General features: G+C 49.1%; 1 protein-coding gene across 1 annotated transcript in view; it reads left to right on the forward strand.

The window, feature by feature from the left end:
- The window catches only part of DYNC2H1 (dynein cytoplasmic 2 heavy chain 1), a 552,714-nt gene that overhangs the window by 129,034 nt on the left and 407,228 nt on the right, over positions 1-16,452 (forward strand). The window contains exons 29-36 of the mRNA XM_069759211.1: positions 7,080-7,192; positions 7,267-7,386; positions 8,567-8,705; positions 10,528-10,736; positions 12,717-12,899; positions 14,235-14,417; positions 14,501-14,724; positions 16,297-16,412. Of these exons, the coding sequence (XP_069615312.1) occupies positions 7,080-7,192; positions 7,267-7,386; positions 8,567-8,705; positions 10,528-10,736; positions 12,717-12,899; positions 14,235-14,417; positions 14,501-14,724; positions 16,297-16,412 (1,287 nt within the window). The remainder of the gene's footprint in view (positions 1-7,079; positions 7,193-7,266; positions 7,387-8,566; positions 8,706-10,527; positions 10,737-12,716; positions 12,900-14,234; positions 14,418-14,500; positions 14,725-16,296; positions 16,413-16,452) is intronic.

Here is a 16,452-nt window from a genome sequence, read left to right on the forward strand (position 1 = left end):
CCAGTGAAGCCCCACCATCTTCTAGGCTGGGAAGGAACTACCTGGCCACATACTGTGGTCGCAATAAACCTTTTCTCCTACGCCTCATTGGGGGACACAGAACATGGGTGTATGCTGCTATCACTAGGAAAAAAAACCACAAAACTGAGCTTAACTTGAGTTGGTACACATGCACAGGTTAAACGCATGTTAATTGGCCACAAAACATTAAAACCTACAAAGGAAAACTCATTGGGGGACACAGAACCATGGGTGTTATGCTGATGTCACTAGGAGGCTGACACTAAGTGATACAAAAAAAGTTCGCTCCTCCCCTGCAGTATACACCCTCAGGCTGGCTTCCAGAGACCCAGTTCAAGCTTAGTGTCCGTAGGAGGCACACAGGGTCTGCTATTCAGACCAAAATCCTTCTGATTTTTACCCGGATGAAGGGGGGACGGATCCTTTCAAGGCTCCGATCTCCCAGAACTAACAACAGGCGAGCACAGAGAGTGTCGCCTCTCCGTATCCTCTCCTGCGACGTGGGATGCCAAGCCTGGGCTGATTCTAGGGGCGACGGGCCCCTTCAAGGGCACCGATCTCCCCGCACCCTGAACGGATGAGCACATGGAGTGTCGCCTCCACGTATCCTCTTCTGCAGCCAGACCTATTGCCGGACATTCAGCCCTGCCCACCAGGTCTTACCCTCGGATGTTCAGTGGCACTCTTCAACGTGGCGTCCGTGCAGCCCCTACTGCATCACCACTGAAAAAAGCGGTTGATGGAAGGAGGCGGACGGTTCCTTTCCACCCCCCTCTTCTGGGGGATGGTGGATGGAGGCTCCCCAACCCTGCACCGTCCTAAGTATCCCAGGCACAGCTCTAACCTGCTGCAGCAGTCCCCTTCCATACGGGGTAAGTGCCACCCGGGAGGGATTGTTTTTTTCTGCGGTTATAGGAGGGCTCCATAGTGACAGGAACATCAGGGCACCGCGGCGTTTTTTCCTGCAGTCCGTGGGTGTGCGCCGGCCGAAGCCATAAATTTAATCCCCGGCTTCAGCCTAGCACTGGCCGCATCCGATAGGCCCCTCCCACCGCTCGCACACTTGCGTGGCTCCGTCCCCAAACCTGGCGCTTCTCGCTCTTTGCAAGATTATCTCCCAGCTCTCGGCGGCCATCTTTCCCCCCAGCAAAGCACCGCTCTGCTCCAGCCGCCTTCTCCACACTCCAGATACCGGTCTTATCAGCGCCACCTCTTCAGCAGTATTGCGGGACACAGGACCTGGGTAAGGTGACTGCATTAGGTGTTTCCCTGCAGGTTTCTTTCTCCCCATCGCTTCCATAGCAGTTTTTTAACTTATATTGGAGTACACCATGTCGCAGTCAAGAGCTAAAAAGACTGCAAAAGTGCATACCACCTATTTCTCTGCGTGTACCACCTGCCAGGCTCCTCTCCCTCAGCCGCAAAGCTCCCCTTTTTGTTTCGCCTGTGATAACCAATGTGCCTAGGAGCCCTCCGCCGATACCGACCCCAGTGTACCTAGTCCCCCGGAGTGGGCCGCGTCACTGTCACAATCCATGGCTTCGTTGGCCAAACGGATTGAATCCCTTCAAGACCCCTCTGGGGAGCGAGGCAGTCGTCTACCTGTGTTAAGAGACCCCCTCCCTTGCAGGGGAATCATCGGCCAGCAGGGGCTGCTCTCACCTGAAAGAGGTACGGACAACCAAAAAACGGATCCGCACCACCTCTCCTGAGCATTCTAGCTATTTAGCCTCTAGTATCTCCACTTCTCGCTCACCCTCGCCAGGGGTTCGCAGCGATCATGACTCTGAATATGAGTCTGAGGCATCCTTGGACCCGGATTCTCCAGAGTTTCAATCGACTGTGGACTCCCTCATTGAAGCCGTCAATCACGCGCTAAAGGTTGACAACGAACCTAGTTCGGCTCCGGGACTTGCGGTATCTTTCAAAAGAACCAAGCGATCCCATAGGGTTTTCGCCTCTCATCCTGACTTTATAGACATAGTCCGGCGACACAGGGAGCGTCCGGATAAGCGCTTTACGGGAAAAAAGGCACTGGAAAAAAAGTATCCTTTTTCCGCAGCTCTTGTCAAAGATTGGACGGAACCTCCATTGGTGGATCCTCCGGTGTCGCATTTCGCTACCAAAACGCTTTTATCCGTGCCTGATGGGGCTTTGATTGAAAATCCCACAGGACGTCAAATAGACTCCCTTGCTCGCTCAGTCTACGAAGCTTCAGGTTCCTCTCTCTCCCCCTCTTTCGCTGCGGCATGGGTTGCAAAAGCAATGGTTTTCTGGGCAGATGCCCTTGAAAAATCCATTCAGGACCAGGCTCTTCCGTCTGAGGCTGCGGATCTCGCCAAACAAATTGCCATGGCCGGGGACTATGTGATGTATGCGTCTTTAGATGCTGCGAACTGCGCTGCAATTGCAGCTTCCAACGCCGTCACCATTAGGTGAGCACTATGGCTTAGGGAGTGGCGTGCGGATTCCTCTTCTAAAAAGTCATTCATTTCTCTGCCTTTTCAGAGCAGACGTCTGTTTGGAGAAAAATTAGACCAGCTTATTTCCGATGCTACAGGAGGGAAAAGCAAATTCCTCCCGCAGCAAAGGCCCAAAACTACTTTTCAGCGTCAGCAACACTTTCGCTTTCGGCCCTTTCGCAGTAGCGCATTCTGGTCTACCTCCACAACCTCGTCCAGATCAGAACGATCACCATGTACGGAGAGAGACTCCCGGCCCTCATACAGGCCAAACCAGTCCTGGCGAGGTAAACCTAGGCAACCCAGAACCAGGGGAACCAGGCCCTCCAAGTTCGCTTCACAATGACTCGAGGAGCTTTCCGGTCGACACCACCAAAGTAGGCAGACGCCTGCTTCTTTTTCAGCATGTCTAGCTTTCCGTCATCCATGACGAATGGGTCAGAGACCTGGTGTCTTCTGGTTACAAAATAGAATTCTCTGCCTCCCCTCCGACACGGTTCTTTCCCTCTCGCCTCCTAAATTCAGAGGCTCAGGCTCGCGCACTTCACTGCGCCATTGAAACTCTACGGCGAAGCGGGGTCATTGTTCTGGTTTCAGAACACGAGAGATTCAGAGGTTTTTACTCAAACCTCTTCGTCGTTCCAAAAAAGGACGGGACCGTGCGCCCCATTTTGGATCTAAAGCTGCCAATCAATTTTGTCAAGGTCCGGCACTTCAGGATGGAATCCCTCCAGTCGGTAATTTCTTCAATGGAAAGAGGAGAGTTTCTGGCATCAATCGACATCAAGGATGCTTATCTCCATATCCCAATCTTTCCGCCGCACCAGAGGTTCCTGCGTTTTGCCATCTAGGAGTACCATTTCCAATTCAAGACCTTACCCTTCGGCCTCGCCACCGCGCCCAGGGTATTCACGAAGGTCATGGCGGCAGTCATGGCCATTCTTCACTCCCGAGGAGTGGTCATGTTGCCATACTTGGACGACCTCCTGATCAAGGGTCCGTCCTATCAGGTTTGCGACACATGCGTCCGCATTACCTTGGGTACTCTTTGACACCTGGGCTGGCTGATAAACTTGGACAAGTCCTCCCCTGTACCAGCCCAACGGATCTCCTTCCTAGGCAAGATCCTGGACATGTCCCAGGGGCTGGTCCTGCTCCCTCGGTCCAAGGCCCAAGCTCTCCAGCAGGGAACCCGGACACTTTGTTGTCCCTCCCCTCATTCCATTCGGTTTGCCATGAGGATCCTGGGGAAAATGGTGGCAGCAATGGAAGTGGTCCCTTTCGCCCAACTGCATCTCCGCCCCTTGCAACAGGCTCTGCTAGACAATTGGGACAGGAGTCCTTTATCCCTCGATCGGCCATGTCCCTTGTCCCCGCGGATCAGGCAAGCGCTCAAATGGTGGACCTTGGAATCGTCACTCTGCCCGGAAAGGTCTTTTCTCCCAATTCACTGGCTGGTGGTGACTACCGACGCTAGTCTCCTCGGTTGGGGAGCAATATTTCGCCACCACACTGCCCAAGGGTGCTGGATGATTTGGGAGTCGAGACTTCCGATAAACATCTTAGAGATTCGAGCGATCAGGTTTGCCCTGAGACGTTTCCATTTCCTCCTTGTGGGCCACCCAATTCGAATTCAATCAGACAACGTCACAGCTGTAGCGTACATAAACCATCAGGGGGGTACCCGCAGCAGGGCGGCAATTCGGGAGGTCTCCCACATTCTCCGTGGGTCCGTGAACAACCGCTTGATCATTTCGGCAGTGCACATTCCAGGAGTCGAGAACTGGGCGGCGGACTTTCTCAGCCGTCTGGGTCTCACCTCGGGAGAATGGGAACTCCATCCGGAGGTCTTCCAGCAGCTTTGCCTTCGCTGGGGGACTCCGGACGTGGATCTGATGGCGTCCAGACTGAACGTAAAGGTTCCCAACTTCATAGCACGATCTCGGGATCCTCAAGCCATCGGGGTAGACGCACTGGTATCCCCATGGCATCTGTTCCGTTTCCTGTACATCTTTCCTCCGCTTCCCTTACAACCAAAGGTTATCCGGAAGATCAGGATGGAGGGGGTCCCTCTGATCCTAGTTGCCCCAGATTGGCCACGCCGCGCGTGGTACGCGGAGCTAGTTCAACTCGTCTCCCACGTTCCCTGGCGGCTACCAGATCGCCCAGATCTGCTTCGCCAGGGGCCGATCTACCACCAGAGTTCAGGGGCCCTACGTTTAACGGCTTGGCTGTTGAAACCTGGATCCTAACTCAAGCTGGTTTCTCCCAGCAGGTCATTGCCACCTTGATTAGCGCTCGCAAGACGTCATCTGATCGCATCTACCACCGCACTTGGAAAGCCTTCTTCTCATGGTGCAGGCACCGTGGACATCCTCCTCTCGTTTTCTCGGTTCCCTCCATTCTGGATTTTCTCTAGTCCGGCTTGGATTCCTGTCTGGTATTATCCGTGTTGTTCCAACGTGAGATAGCTTCTAATTGGCAAGTCAGGACTTTCCTTCAAGGGGTTTCCCACGTAGTACCCCCCTATAGAATGCCGTTAGAGACCTGGGATCTCAATTTGGTCCTGAGTGTTCTTCGGGATCCCCCTTTTGAACCTCTGCAAGAGGTTTCGCTGACTGTTCTCTCTTGGAAGGTTGCTTTCCTTGTGGCAGTAACCTCTATCAGAAGAGTCTCAGAGTTGGCTGCCCTGTCCTGCCGGGCGCCCTTCCTTACCTTCCACCAGGACAAAGTGGTCCTTCACCCATCTCCGTCATTTCTACCCAAGGTGGTTTCATCCTTCCACCTTAATGAAGATATCGTTCTTCCCTCCTTCTGTCCACAGCCAAGACATCGGGTTGAAAAGGCCCTTCACACCTTGGACGTAGTAAGGGCTCTCAGAAGGTACATTTCTAGAACAGCTCCCTTCCGTAAGTCGGACTCCCTCTTTGTGCTCCCTGAAGGTCACAGAAAGGGTTTAGCCGCTTCAAAGCCACGATAGCCAGATGGATCCCGTCAGCTATTCAAGAATTTTATCTAGTCAGGGGCAGACCTATCTCGGCGGGGATTAGGGCACACTCAACTCAGTCGGTGGGTGCTTCCTGGGCCATTCGGCATCAGGCGTCGGCAGAACAGGTTTGCAAGGCCGCAGCATGGTCCAGCCTGCATACTTTCTCGAAGCACTACAATGTCCATACTCAATCATTCGCTGAAGCAGCCCTTGTACATCACGAAAAGAACACAGCCACTATGTCCCCTAAAATATAAACCTTTATTCAATCAATATAAAACACAGAACATCAGAACAAGTTCATTCAGTAAAAAATGGGGTTGGTAAGACCAACTAAATAACAACACCACTGTACACAGAAAAGGGCTACATGGTGCCCCCCATAGCAATGGCGCACAGAAAATATAGTGCAAATAATGCAGTAATTATTAATCCATAATCTACATGGGAATACAGGCCAGAATAGTAATGTTATCTCGTAGATATAACCCAAAAAGGGGGGGATCAACTATGCACATAAGCAATAAATATACTGCTAATGCAGATGGGCACAGACGCCCATTATGTCCATAGTTAGTCCCATGTAATCACCAGTACATGAAAAAATGGCCACAAATAACACCCAGATAATTACCTACAGGTGTGCCAGCATGGGGGGATCCAGAGCCCACCCCGACGCGCGTTTCGGAGCGCTACAACGGCTCCTTCCTCAGGGAGTGTCACCCCAGTATATTTGTTGCTTATGTAGAGCATCAGGTTGGGCTGTAGGTGCTGCAGGCCACCGAACGCCAGGCAGTGCACATCGTCCGATACTGCTTTACGGCATTGCACATTACTCTGTGCCTCCAATGTTATTAATAAGAAATTTAGATTTTTTTTATACTTTAAGGGGTATTCCCATCTCCAAGATCCTAGCCCAATATGTAGTAGGTGTAGTAATAATATTATTAGCAAATACCTCCAATTAGAAATCTAGTATAGTTCTTCTGATTTGCTATGTTGCTTAACCCATGAGCACTAGCTCTGGTATTCATGGTTACGACCACTCATATAGTGACAGTTAGCTGTTAGTGGTTGTAACCATGGATACCTAAGCTACTGCAATGCTGTGCAACATAGTGCATCAGAAGAACTATACTACATTGCTTACTGGAGGTATTTGCTAATATTATTATTATTTCACCTATTACTTATTGGGATAGGATTTTGGAGAAGGGATTACCCCTTTATAAATCCTTTTCTTCTTGAATACATTTAGGGACACAGTTCCCACTCCGTTGTTTTATCTTCCTGTTGCCTTTGGGTATTTTTCTAGTCCTAGGACAGGGTATAGCCCACTGGGAGAGCTAAAGCTTTTTTTCTACCTAGTTTCGAGTTATAAAGTGGCAGGTCCTATACCCACGATAATCTGCCTCCCCCCCCATGTAATCAAAGAGAAAGTGATTTTACAGTTTCTACAAAAAAAAAATCCCTTTATTGAAATGAAGCAATTCCTTTGCAAAGTAGAAAATGAGGCGACCCTTAAATATGAGCGTGTCCATATTCACCTGTGCACCGAGGTGCAGCATAACGGCATGGCACTCGCTGATCGCCGGATTGTGTTTTAGGAGTGAACAGCGTTGACTTTGATAAGGACTACAAGCATATCATTGCCATGAGGTCGCTGGAGGGAGAGGTTGTTCCTCTGAAAAATAAGGTTCTTGTTTCGAGCGATGTTGAGGTGAGATGCCCAGAATCCAATCACTAGAGATCATTGCTTGTACTGCCGCTCACCACGCTGCTTGTTTTCTGCAGGTTTGGTTAAGCAGTTTAGCTTCACAGATGAAGTCCACGTTGCAGACACTACTGGTGGAGTGTGTAGCGGCTGGGAAGAAGTCTCATGGTACTATAGATCCTCTCCGCTTTCCTTCTCAGGTATGCTATTAATTTATTTTTTTTTATTTCTAATTTACACAAAATATTTTTATAAACTAAATCTTATATACCCCAGCTAGCCAGGCAAAAGTACAAGTATACCTCCACCTTTGAGTGCAGTATTACATTCTTTATGAATATTGTTTTCCCAAGGAGAGGACTGGTGTCCGCTTATTGTCATGGCCAGTATGAAAATTGCAGAGTTTATGGATTTAAAGTTGCACGGGGAAAAAAAAAAGGAATTCACATTTTCGACTATAAATTAAAAAGAAAACATTTCAGTTCCTTAGATGTTGTGTGACAATTCATTACAGGCTCCTAATTGACCAATCTATCGTTATACTCACCATGTGGCACACACTGTCTCCTGTTGAACCTGGGTTTCGCCTCTCTGGCTTTTGCATTGGCATACTCCCCAGAAGAAACCTGAGAGGCGAAACCCAGAGTTAGACAGGAGACTTGGCGTGCTACATGTGTTCTCTACACTGATCTTTGTTAGTATAATAAAGCACTTTTATTAACCAAGGAAAATCTTGCTGTCCTAACTCTTGAAGAGGCGACTGAGGGAGCTGTAGTGGAAACACAAACGCAAGTGTTTTTTTTAAACCTTTGCTTTGTGGCACTTCTAAGGCCCAGTTCAACCAGCAAGACGTGGCTCAGATAGGAGTGGTGGGCACAAAAGTGTTTTGAGACCTTTCTTATGCCAAGAGCAACTAGTGGAAATTCAATTCCAGCATTATGTCACATACTGTACTTGTCTCGTAGCTGTAGGTTTGATAAAACGCCGGTTTATCTGCTGCAGCTCTGCTAGTCCTCTCAATTATTATCTCCTGATATGTAGTCCTCTATATTCATGAGCTCCAATTCTCACCCTACCCCCCCCCCCCACTAAATTTTGGCAGCTTTCTGCCTATGCACAGTGTAAGCAGAAAACTGTCAATCGAAGGTGTAGGTGAGTTATACTAAGCTCAGTATTGAGGAGACTTGCAGAGCTGCAAATAGCCAAGTAAGTGACACATTGCCGAAAGCAGGATCTCTGCCCCTATTTAATGCTTCACTTTGATTGGGAAGCCTGTACCTGCTGACAGTTTCCCCTTTAATGGAAAATTATAACTGTTCTTATACTGTGCGCAGGGTAATGTGCTTCTGTATTATATTTCTCTTGTTTCTTCTGCTTTAGATCCTGTGCCTAGCTGAGCAGATTCAGTTCACAGAAGATGTGGAGAACGCCATTCGTGGGTATAATCTCCACGAGGTGGAAATAGAGCTGACGGCTAAGCTGGAGCATTACACCGGTATTGATGATCCATCCGGTGAAGGTATGGAGCATCATTTTTGGGCATTTACTACATTTTCTAAAAATCTGCACCGTACAATTTCTAGATGCAGCCAGTCTGAAGACCCTCTGACAAGTACTAGGACCTCCCTACTCTCCCCTGACCTGTGGAGGGAGATGGGTTTCAAGCTGTTCGAATTGAAATGCCAGATCCTATCCTTTTCAGGGGAGAAGAGATAAGATTTCTGTCCTTTGCCCATTGGTAACAATAACTTCTAGGATGATCTGAACATTAACATGTACAGGTGAGATGGGAGAGAGACCGCTGTTGGCTGAATGATCGGTGAGATGGGAGAGAGACCGCTGTTGGCTGAATGATCGGTGAGATGGGAGAGAGACCTCTGTTGGCTGAATGATCGGTGAGATGGGAGAGACACCGCTGTTGGCTGAATGATCGGTGAGATGGGAGAGAGACAGCTGTTGGCTGAATGATCGGTGAGGTGGGAGAGAGACCGCTGTTGGCTGAATGATCGGTGAGATGGGAGAGAGACAGCTGTTGGCTGAATGATCGGTGAGATGGGAGAGAGACCGCTGTTGGCTGAATGATCGGTGAGATGGGAGAGAGACAGCTGTTGGCTGAATGATCGGTGAGATGGTAGAGACACCGCTGTTGGCTGAATGTGCGGGGAGAGACACCGCTGTTGGCTGAATGTGCGGGGAGAGACACCGCTGTTGGCTGAATGAGCAATGAGATGGGATAGAGTCCGCTGTTGACTGAATGAGCGGTGACGTGGGAGAGAGAACGCTGTTGGCTGAATGATCGGTGAGATGGGAGAGAGAACGCTGTTGGCTGAATGAGCGGTGACGTGGGAGAGAGAACGCTGTTGGCTGAATGAGCGGTGACGTGGAAGAGAGACCGCTGTTGGCTGAATGATCGGTGAGATGGGAGAGAGACCGCTGTTGACTGAATGAGCGGGGAGATGGGAGAGGGACCGCTGTTGGCTGAATGAGTGGTGACGTGGAAGAGAGACCGCTGTTGGCTGAATGAGCGGTGAGATGTGAGAGAGACTTCTGTTGACTGAATGATCGGTGAGATGGGAGAGGGACTGCTGTTGGCTGAATGAGCCGTTAGATGGAGAGAGACCGCTGTTGGCTGAATGACCGATGATGTGGGAGAGAGACCGCTGTTGGCTGAATGAGCGGTGACGTGGGAGAGAGACCGCTGTTGGCTGAATGAGCGGTGACGTGGGAGAGAGACCGCTGTTGGCTGAATGAGCGGTGACGTGGGAGAGAGACCGCTGTTGGCTGAATGAGCCTTCAGCCAACAGCTATCTAATGTGTAAGGCCAGCTTAAAGGGGTTTTCCACTACTTGGACACCCCCTTGTTAAAGGCCTGAGCAAAATTAGAAGAGTTTATATTCCTCTCCCACACTGGCGCCGTTCCTGCGCTGTCGGCACCAGGTCTGCTCGCACTCGCGTGATGTTCTGTCACATGAGTGTTGTAGTCGATCACTGACCGCCTGCTTCCCTCACTACTGTGTCACGGCGACATCCGCTCTTCCGATTAGTGACCACATCGCTGGAACAGCATCGGTGCAGGAGGTGAGTGTAAGTGTTTTATGTTTTACTCGGGACTCGGGCGTACTCCCATCAAAGTTTCTATCCTCTTGATTTGTTGACCTGATCATTTTACACAACACTGTGCACTTACAATTGCTCATTTTGCCCCTCTGCCCAGTCAGTACACGCTGTCACGTTCCTGTCGGGAGAGCTGACTGTCAGTCCGAGCATTACGTGGTGATCCTCGTTACACGGCCTTGTGACTCTCCCTTAAAACTGCTGCTTCATTTCTTTCTTCGCTGTAGCTGATGCTGAAATATTGGAACTGAAGCTGAAGGTGCTGATTCTGGATGTGATTCATAATATTGACGTGGTAAAGCAGCTGATCCAAGCACAGACCCATAGTGTCGATGACTGGGCCTGGAAGAAGCAGCTGCGGTTCTACATGAAGCCAGATAAGACGTGCTCTGTGGAGATGGTTGACGCCCAGATAGACTACACCTATGAATATCAGGTATGTCATGTCTGTGCTTTGCGGTTTTTCCCAGTTATCCTGTGCACTAATGCTTCCTTAGGCTCTCTTCACATTTTCTTGAGAGACTTCCACATGTCAGTAGGACTTCCACAGACCCCAGTAGAAATCCTGGCTGCATCAAGTGCCCTAAATTCGATATGTCCGTTGTGACAGATTCCCTGTACTCTCTTGGTGCGTTTGGACCTAACTGTTCGTGCCGGATTCTGCATGTGTAGAGCCCAATCCTCTCATGGAGCAGATGCCGCCTCCGTTATACAGCCAGCATCTGCCTGAAACATCAGCGACCAGTGCTTGCTCTGATTGCTGCTGTTTAACCATTTAAATGCTGACGTCAATCACCCACAGTGGCATTTAAAGTCTGTTGAAGGAGGCTTGACTCTGGTCTCGTGTGGTGTGGTGTGGTCTGGTCACTTCATGGTCTGGTCACGTCTCTTCATGGTCTGGTCAGGTCTCTTCATGGTCTGGTCAGGTCTCTTGATGGTCTGGTCTGGTCACTTCATGGTCTGGTCTGGTCACTTCATGGTCTGCTCTGGTCACTTCATGGTCTGCTCTGGTCACTTCATGGTCTGCTCTGGTCACTTCATGGTCTGCTCTGGTCACTTCATGGTCTGCTCTGGTCACTTCATGGTCTGCTTTGGTAAATTCATGGTCCGGTCTGGTAAATTCATGGTCTCCTCTGGTCACTTCATGGTCTGCTCTGGTCACTTCATGGTCTGCTCTGGTCACTTCATGGTCTGCTCTGGTAAATTCATGGTCCGATCTGGTAAATTCATGGTCCGATCTGGTAAATTCATGGTCTCCTCTGGTCATTTCATGGTCTCCTATGGTCACTTCATGGTCTCCTCTGGTCACTTCATGGTGTGCTCTGGTCACTTCATGGTCTCCTCTGGTCACTTCATGGTCTGCTCTGGTCACTTCATGGTCTGCTCTGGTAAATTCATGGTCCGATCTGGTAAATTCATGGTCTCCTCTGGTCACTTCATGGTCTGCTCTGGTCATTTCATGGTCCGATCTGGTCACTTCATGGTCTGCTCTGGTCACTTCATGGTCTGCTCTGGTAAATTCATGGTCCGGTCTGGTAAATTCATGGTCTCCTCTGGTCACTTCATGGTCTGCTCTGGTCACTTCATGGTCTGCTCTGGTCACTTCATGGTCTCCTCTGGTCACTTCATGGTCTGCTCTGGTCACTTCATGGTCTGCTCTGGTAAATTAATGGTCCGATCTGGTAAATTCATGGTCTCCTCTGGTCACTTCATGGTGTGCTCTGGACACTTCATGGTCTGCTCTGGTCACTTCATGGTCTGCTCTGGTCACTTCATGGTCTGCTCTGGTCACTTCATGGTCTGCTCTGGTAAATTCATGGGCTGGTCTGGTCACTTCATGGTCCGGTCTGGTAAATTCATGGTCTGGTCTGGTCACTTCATGGTCTCCTCTGGTCACTTCATGGTCTGCTCTGGTCACTTCATGGTCTGCTCTGGTCACTTCATGGTCTCCTCTGGTCACTTCATGGTCTGCTCTGGTCACTTCATGGTCTGCTCTGGTAAATTCATGGTCCGATCTGGTAAATTCATGGTCCGATCTGGTAAATTCATGGTCTCCTCTGGTCACTTCATGGTCTGCTCTGGTCACTTCTTGGTCTGCTCTGGTCACTTCATGGTCTGCTCTGGTCACTTCATGGTCTGCTCTGGTCACTTCATGGTCTGCTCTGGTCACTCCTTGGTCTGCTCTGGTCACTTCATGGTCTGCTCCGGTCACTTCATGGTCTGGTCTGGTCATTTCATGGTCTGGTCTGGTCACTTCATATACGTGCAGTCACCTGACCAGCCGCTCCCGACATCAGCACCAGTGTCATCCAGCGTCACACACTTACTAAAGACCTTTTTTTCTTCTTCCATCCTGTGCTATACAGGTAGATGATTTCTTGCGATTGTTTTCGATCTTGTTTTTATCTGGTTTTAGGGCAACGCTCCCAAATTGGTGTACACCCCTCTTACAGACAAGTGCTACCTCACCCTGACCCAGGCCATCAAGATGGGGTTGGGAGGAAATCCATATGGTCCGGCTGGGACTGGCAAAACCGAATCTGTGAAGGCGTTGGGTGGTCTCCTCGGACGACAAGTGTTGGTTTTCAACTGTGATGAGGTGAAAATACTAAACTGTATGTGGCACATGTAGCGATGATGATGATGGTTAGACGCGAACTTAATAAAGACCTTATAGCGTTGCTCCACTACTTCTATATCTACCTTTTCTCAGAATAGGTCATCAGTATGTCATCGGTGGGGGTCCAGGTTTCAGACCCCCCAGCGACCAAACGTCATCGGCGCACTGTATATGTCTGGTAGGGCAGCCATGGAGCAGGAATCCTAAAGCCGCGAGATGTTGCCCGCGGTAACATGGCTCTTACTGATCATGTTACTTGCACCAACAGGGCCGCGCTAAGAATGAGAGGGAGGATTAGTCCAGGGAAATCGGCGCCCCCCCGAATAGTGACTCCATCTGACTAATTGTACATTTATTTAGCAACCGCAAAGCAACAAAAAGGGACTAAATAGAAATGATAAAAGTGTGCAGTGCAGTTACGGTGGAAAAAAAAAGCATTTCTTGCCTATTAAATCCCCTGCTGCTCTGGGGGTCCTTGCTGGTCTTCAATGTCTACGATGATGATTCGCTCATAAATCTGAGATTGCTGCTGCCCGAACCACAGGCGGCATGTACAACGTCGGGCTCTCTGTAAGATCTTGCAGCCAGGTATGTTTGACTCTGAAACGCTGCGGCATTTCAAAGAAAAATCTACTTTATTAGTTACCGTGCACCGTGCCGCGTGGAACACCCATCGGATAGGTGGGCTTCTGGTGGCTTCTTTCTGCTCTCTCCCCTTGAATGACAAGTCTCTCCTTAGGTGCATGTATAGGAAGAGAACGGTGTGTCATTGGCGAGGTGAAGCTGAAATGCTGCAGTGTGTCAGATTAAAGATCCTATCCCAATATGTAATAGGTGCAGTAATAATCATATTAGTAAGTACCTGCAATTAGAAATGTATAGTTCTTCTGATAAACTATGTCACTTACCCCAGGTGCAGGGCATTGCAGTAGATTAGGTATCCATGGTAACTAACTAACTGTCGCTATATGATTGGTCATAACCGTGGATATCTAAGCAATGCCCTGCACATACGGTAAGCGACATAGCGAATCAGAAGAACTGTACCACACTACTTCTAATTGGAGGTATTTGCTAACTATATTATTATACCTGCTACATATTGCAGTAGGATCTTGTAGGTGGGAATACCCCTGTAAGTTCACATGGCTGAGCTCATACTGCCAGTGCCTGTGTTTTGGGCGGCATGTATCAGCTGTTAGGTTCCCTTTTCAGCCAGTGAATGAGGTCTCGTCATCGGCCGCACATACCTGTGCGTGGTATGGAGCTGGGACTGGTAGAGAACGACGCTCTCACTGTACACCTTTCCTCCAGGGTATCGATGTGAAGTCCATGGGGAGGATCTTTGTCGGCTTGGTGAAGTGTGGCGCTTGGGGTTGCTTTGATGAATTCAATAGACTTGAAGAGGCCGTGCTGTCCGCCGTGTCCATGCAGATCCAAACCATACAGGACTCTCTGAAGAACCACCGCGCTGCCTGCGAGCTGCTGGGGAAGGAGGTGGAGCAGCACTCCTATTATTATTATTATTATTATTACCTGTTTTGTTATAGCACTTTGTACTGATGAAGTTTTACTTTTAGGTGGAATTAGACCCCAATTCTGGCATCTTCATAACTATGAATCCTGCCGGCAAGGGCTACGGTGGGAGGCAGAAGCTGCCCGATAACCTAAAACAGCTTTTCCGGCCAGTAGCCATGTCCCGACCTGACAACGAGCTCATCGCTGAGGTTATTCTTTACTCTGAAGGTTTTAAGGAAGCAAAGGCATTGGGTCGGAAGCTAGTGGCCATCTTTAATCTGGCCAGGTAAATACATGATAGTGGAACAAAAGGTGATGTTCATCTAAGGGGTCGTCCAAGGCTTAAAACCTCCAGGTGTATGATTGTCGGGGGGACATGAGGATTTGGCAGGGAAGGTTTCGGACTGCTCATCCTTATGTTTTCTAGAGGTAAGCCACCAGTGATGTGAAGCAGCGGCTCTCGGAGAGCTCGGCAGAGCATAGCGGGTCTCGCAGAGCTGTGTACGGGCGCCTAGACTTACAATTGAGCCTCCACTCTGTTTTTCTGCCTCCCAGGAGAGACCAGAATGAGCTCCGATCGCTGCAGTTTGACCATTTAAATGCTGCTGTCAATCTCACAGCGGCATTCAAATGCTGATGCGCGTGCAAGCTCCCATTGTTCCCCCGCAAGGTGATCGCTATGGTTCACCATAGCAGACAGGGCTCTGCTGAAGGCTATCTTGGTCCTCCTGAGAAGTTCGTACACCGGCATAAGTGCAGAGGTGTCCGCGCTGCACAGCTGACTCCATTCAATTCTATAGGACTTTCAAAGACTGTCGATCAACGTCACACGGAGAGCGAGGTGTTACTATAAAAGCCTAATAATTATAAGAATATTTTTGAGAAGGGGGTTGCCAATATTAAAAATAAAAAGAATTTGCCCCCTTTTTTTCCCCTTTTCCCAGAAAACGCCTCACTTTTCTCTGTGTGATATGTCTGGTATCGTCGCTCCTCCATTTTTGTTTCCGTGAGTCTGAGCAACGGCAAAAAGAAACATGGATGAATGAAGATCTGTTCTAAACCTAGATAACCCCTTTAAGGAGAGCCTGTCCGCCCTACTGACTTGGCGCTACAAGTTGGGGGTGTGACTACTGTCCAGTCAGTGATGTCATTACCAAATGATATAAAGACACACCCCTTTGACAAGTAGACTAGTAACACCCAGTTGTTAACTATTTAGTTCACGAGAGCTCTAAAAACTTTTTTTTTTTTTTTTTTTTTTTTTAATGTTTCAATCCAGAGTTGTTATTTCATGGGGAAAACAAGTATTTAGTAAAACAGATGTGTCAGGAGAGCCGACCTGTCCCCTTTAAAGGGGTTGTCTCGTCTTCTGTCTTCAGGAGCTCACCGCTCCTCTGCCTCATTGCTTCCTGTTAGGCAGGGAGCATTGCTCTGTGGAAGAATGACCCACATGGTAGCCCCCCATGAATCGCTCTCCCATGATGCAACATCGGTGGCGCACAAGAGCAGCGGAGCTGGCCGGATTTAGTGACCTGGCCTCCTTCAGTATAGCGCTCCTTGTCTAGGAAACTGGCCACCTCTGATAGACTGCAGCGGTGGTCGGTAACCTAGACAACGAGCAGTAACTGTAGAATTAAAAATCTCTTCATTCTTGGACAGAGAACATTTTTTTAATAAGAATAATATTACAAAGTTTCTTGTTTTTTTTTTTTTGTTTTTTTTTCATGAGCACTTTGCGATTTTATCCATTTTAACAAGACGAGACCAGCCCTGTAAGTGACCCCCCATGTGATAACCTGATCATATATAAATGGTGCAGCGGTGTAATACACGGCAGTCATTGAGTTTCTCATTACAGGGAACTTCTGACCCCCCAGCAGCACTATGACTGGGGATTAAGAGCGCTGAAAACTGTCCTTAGAGGTTGTGGGAATCTTCTTCAGCCATTAAAGAAAAATGGAGCAAAGCTGAACAGTAAGATTTATCACAATTGCTTTCCTGCCTGATGTGTTTG

The sequence above is a fragment of the Ranitomeya imitator genome, chromosome 3, assembly GCF_032444005.1.
Source record: "Ranitomeya imitator isolate aRanImi1 chromosome 3, aRanImi1.pri, whole genome shotgun sequence".
In the NCBI taxonomy this organism is placed as follows: Eukaryota; Metazoa; Chordata; class Amphibia; order Anura; family Dendrobatidae; genus Ranitomeya; species Ranitomeya imitator.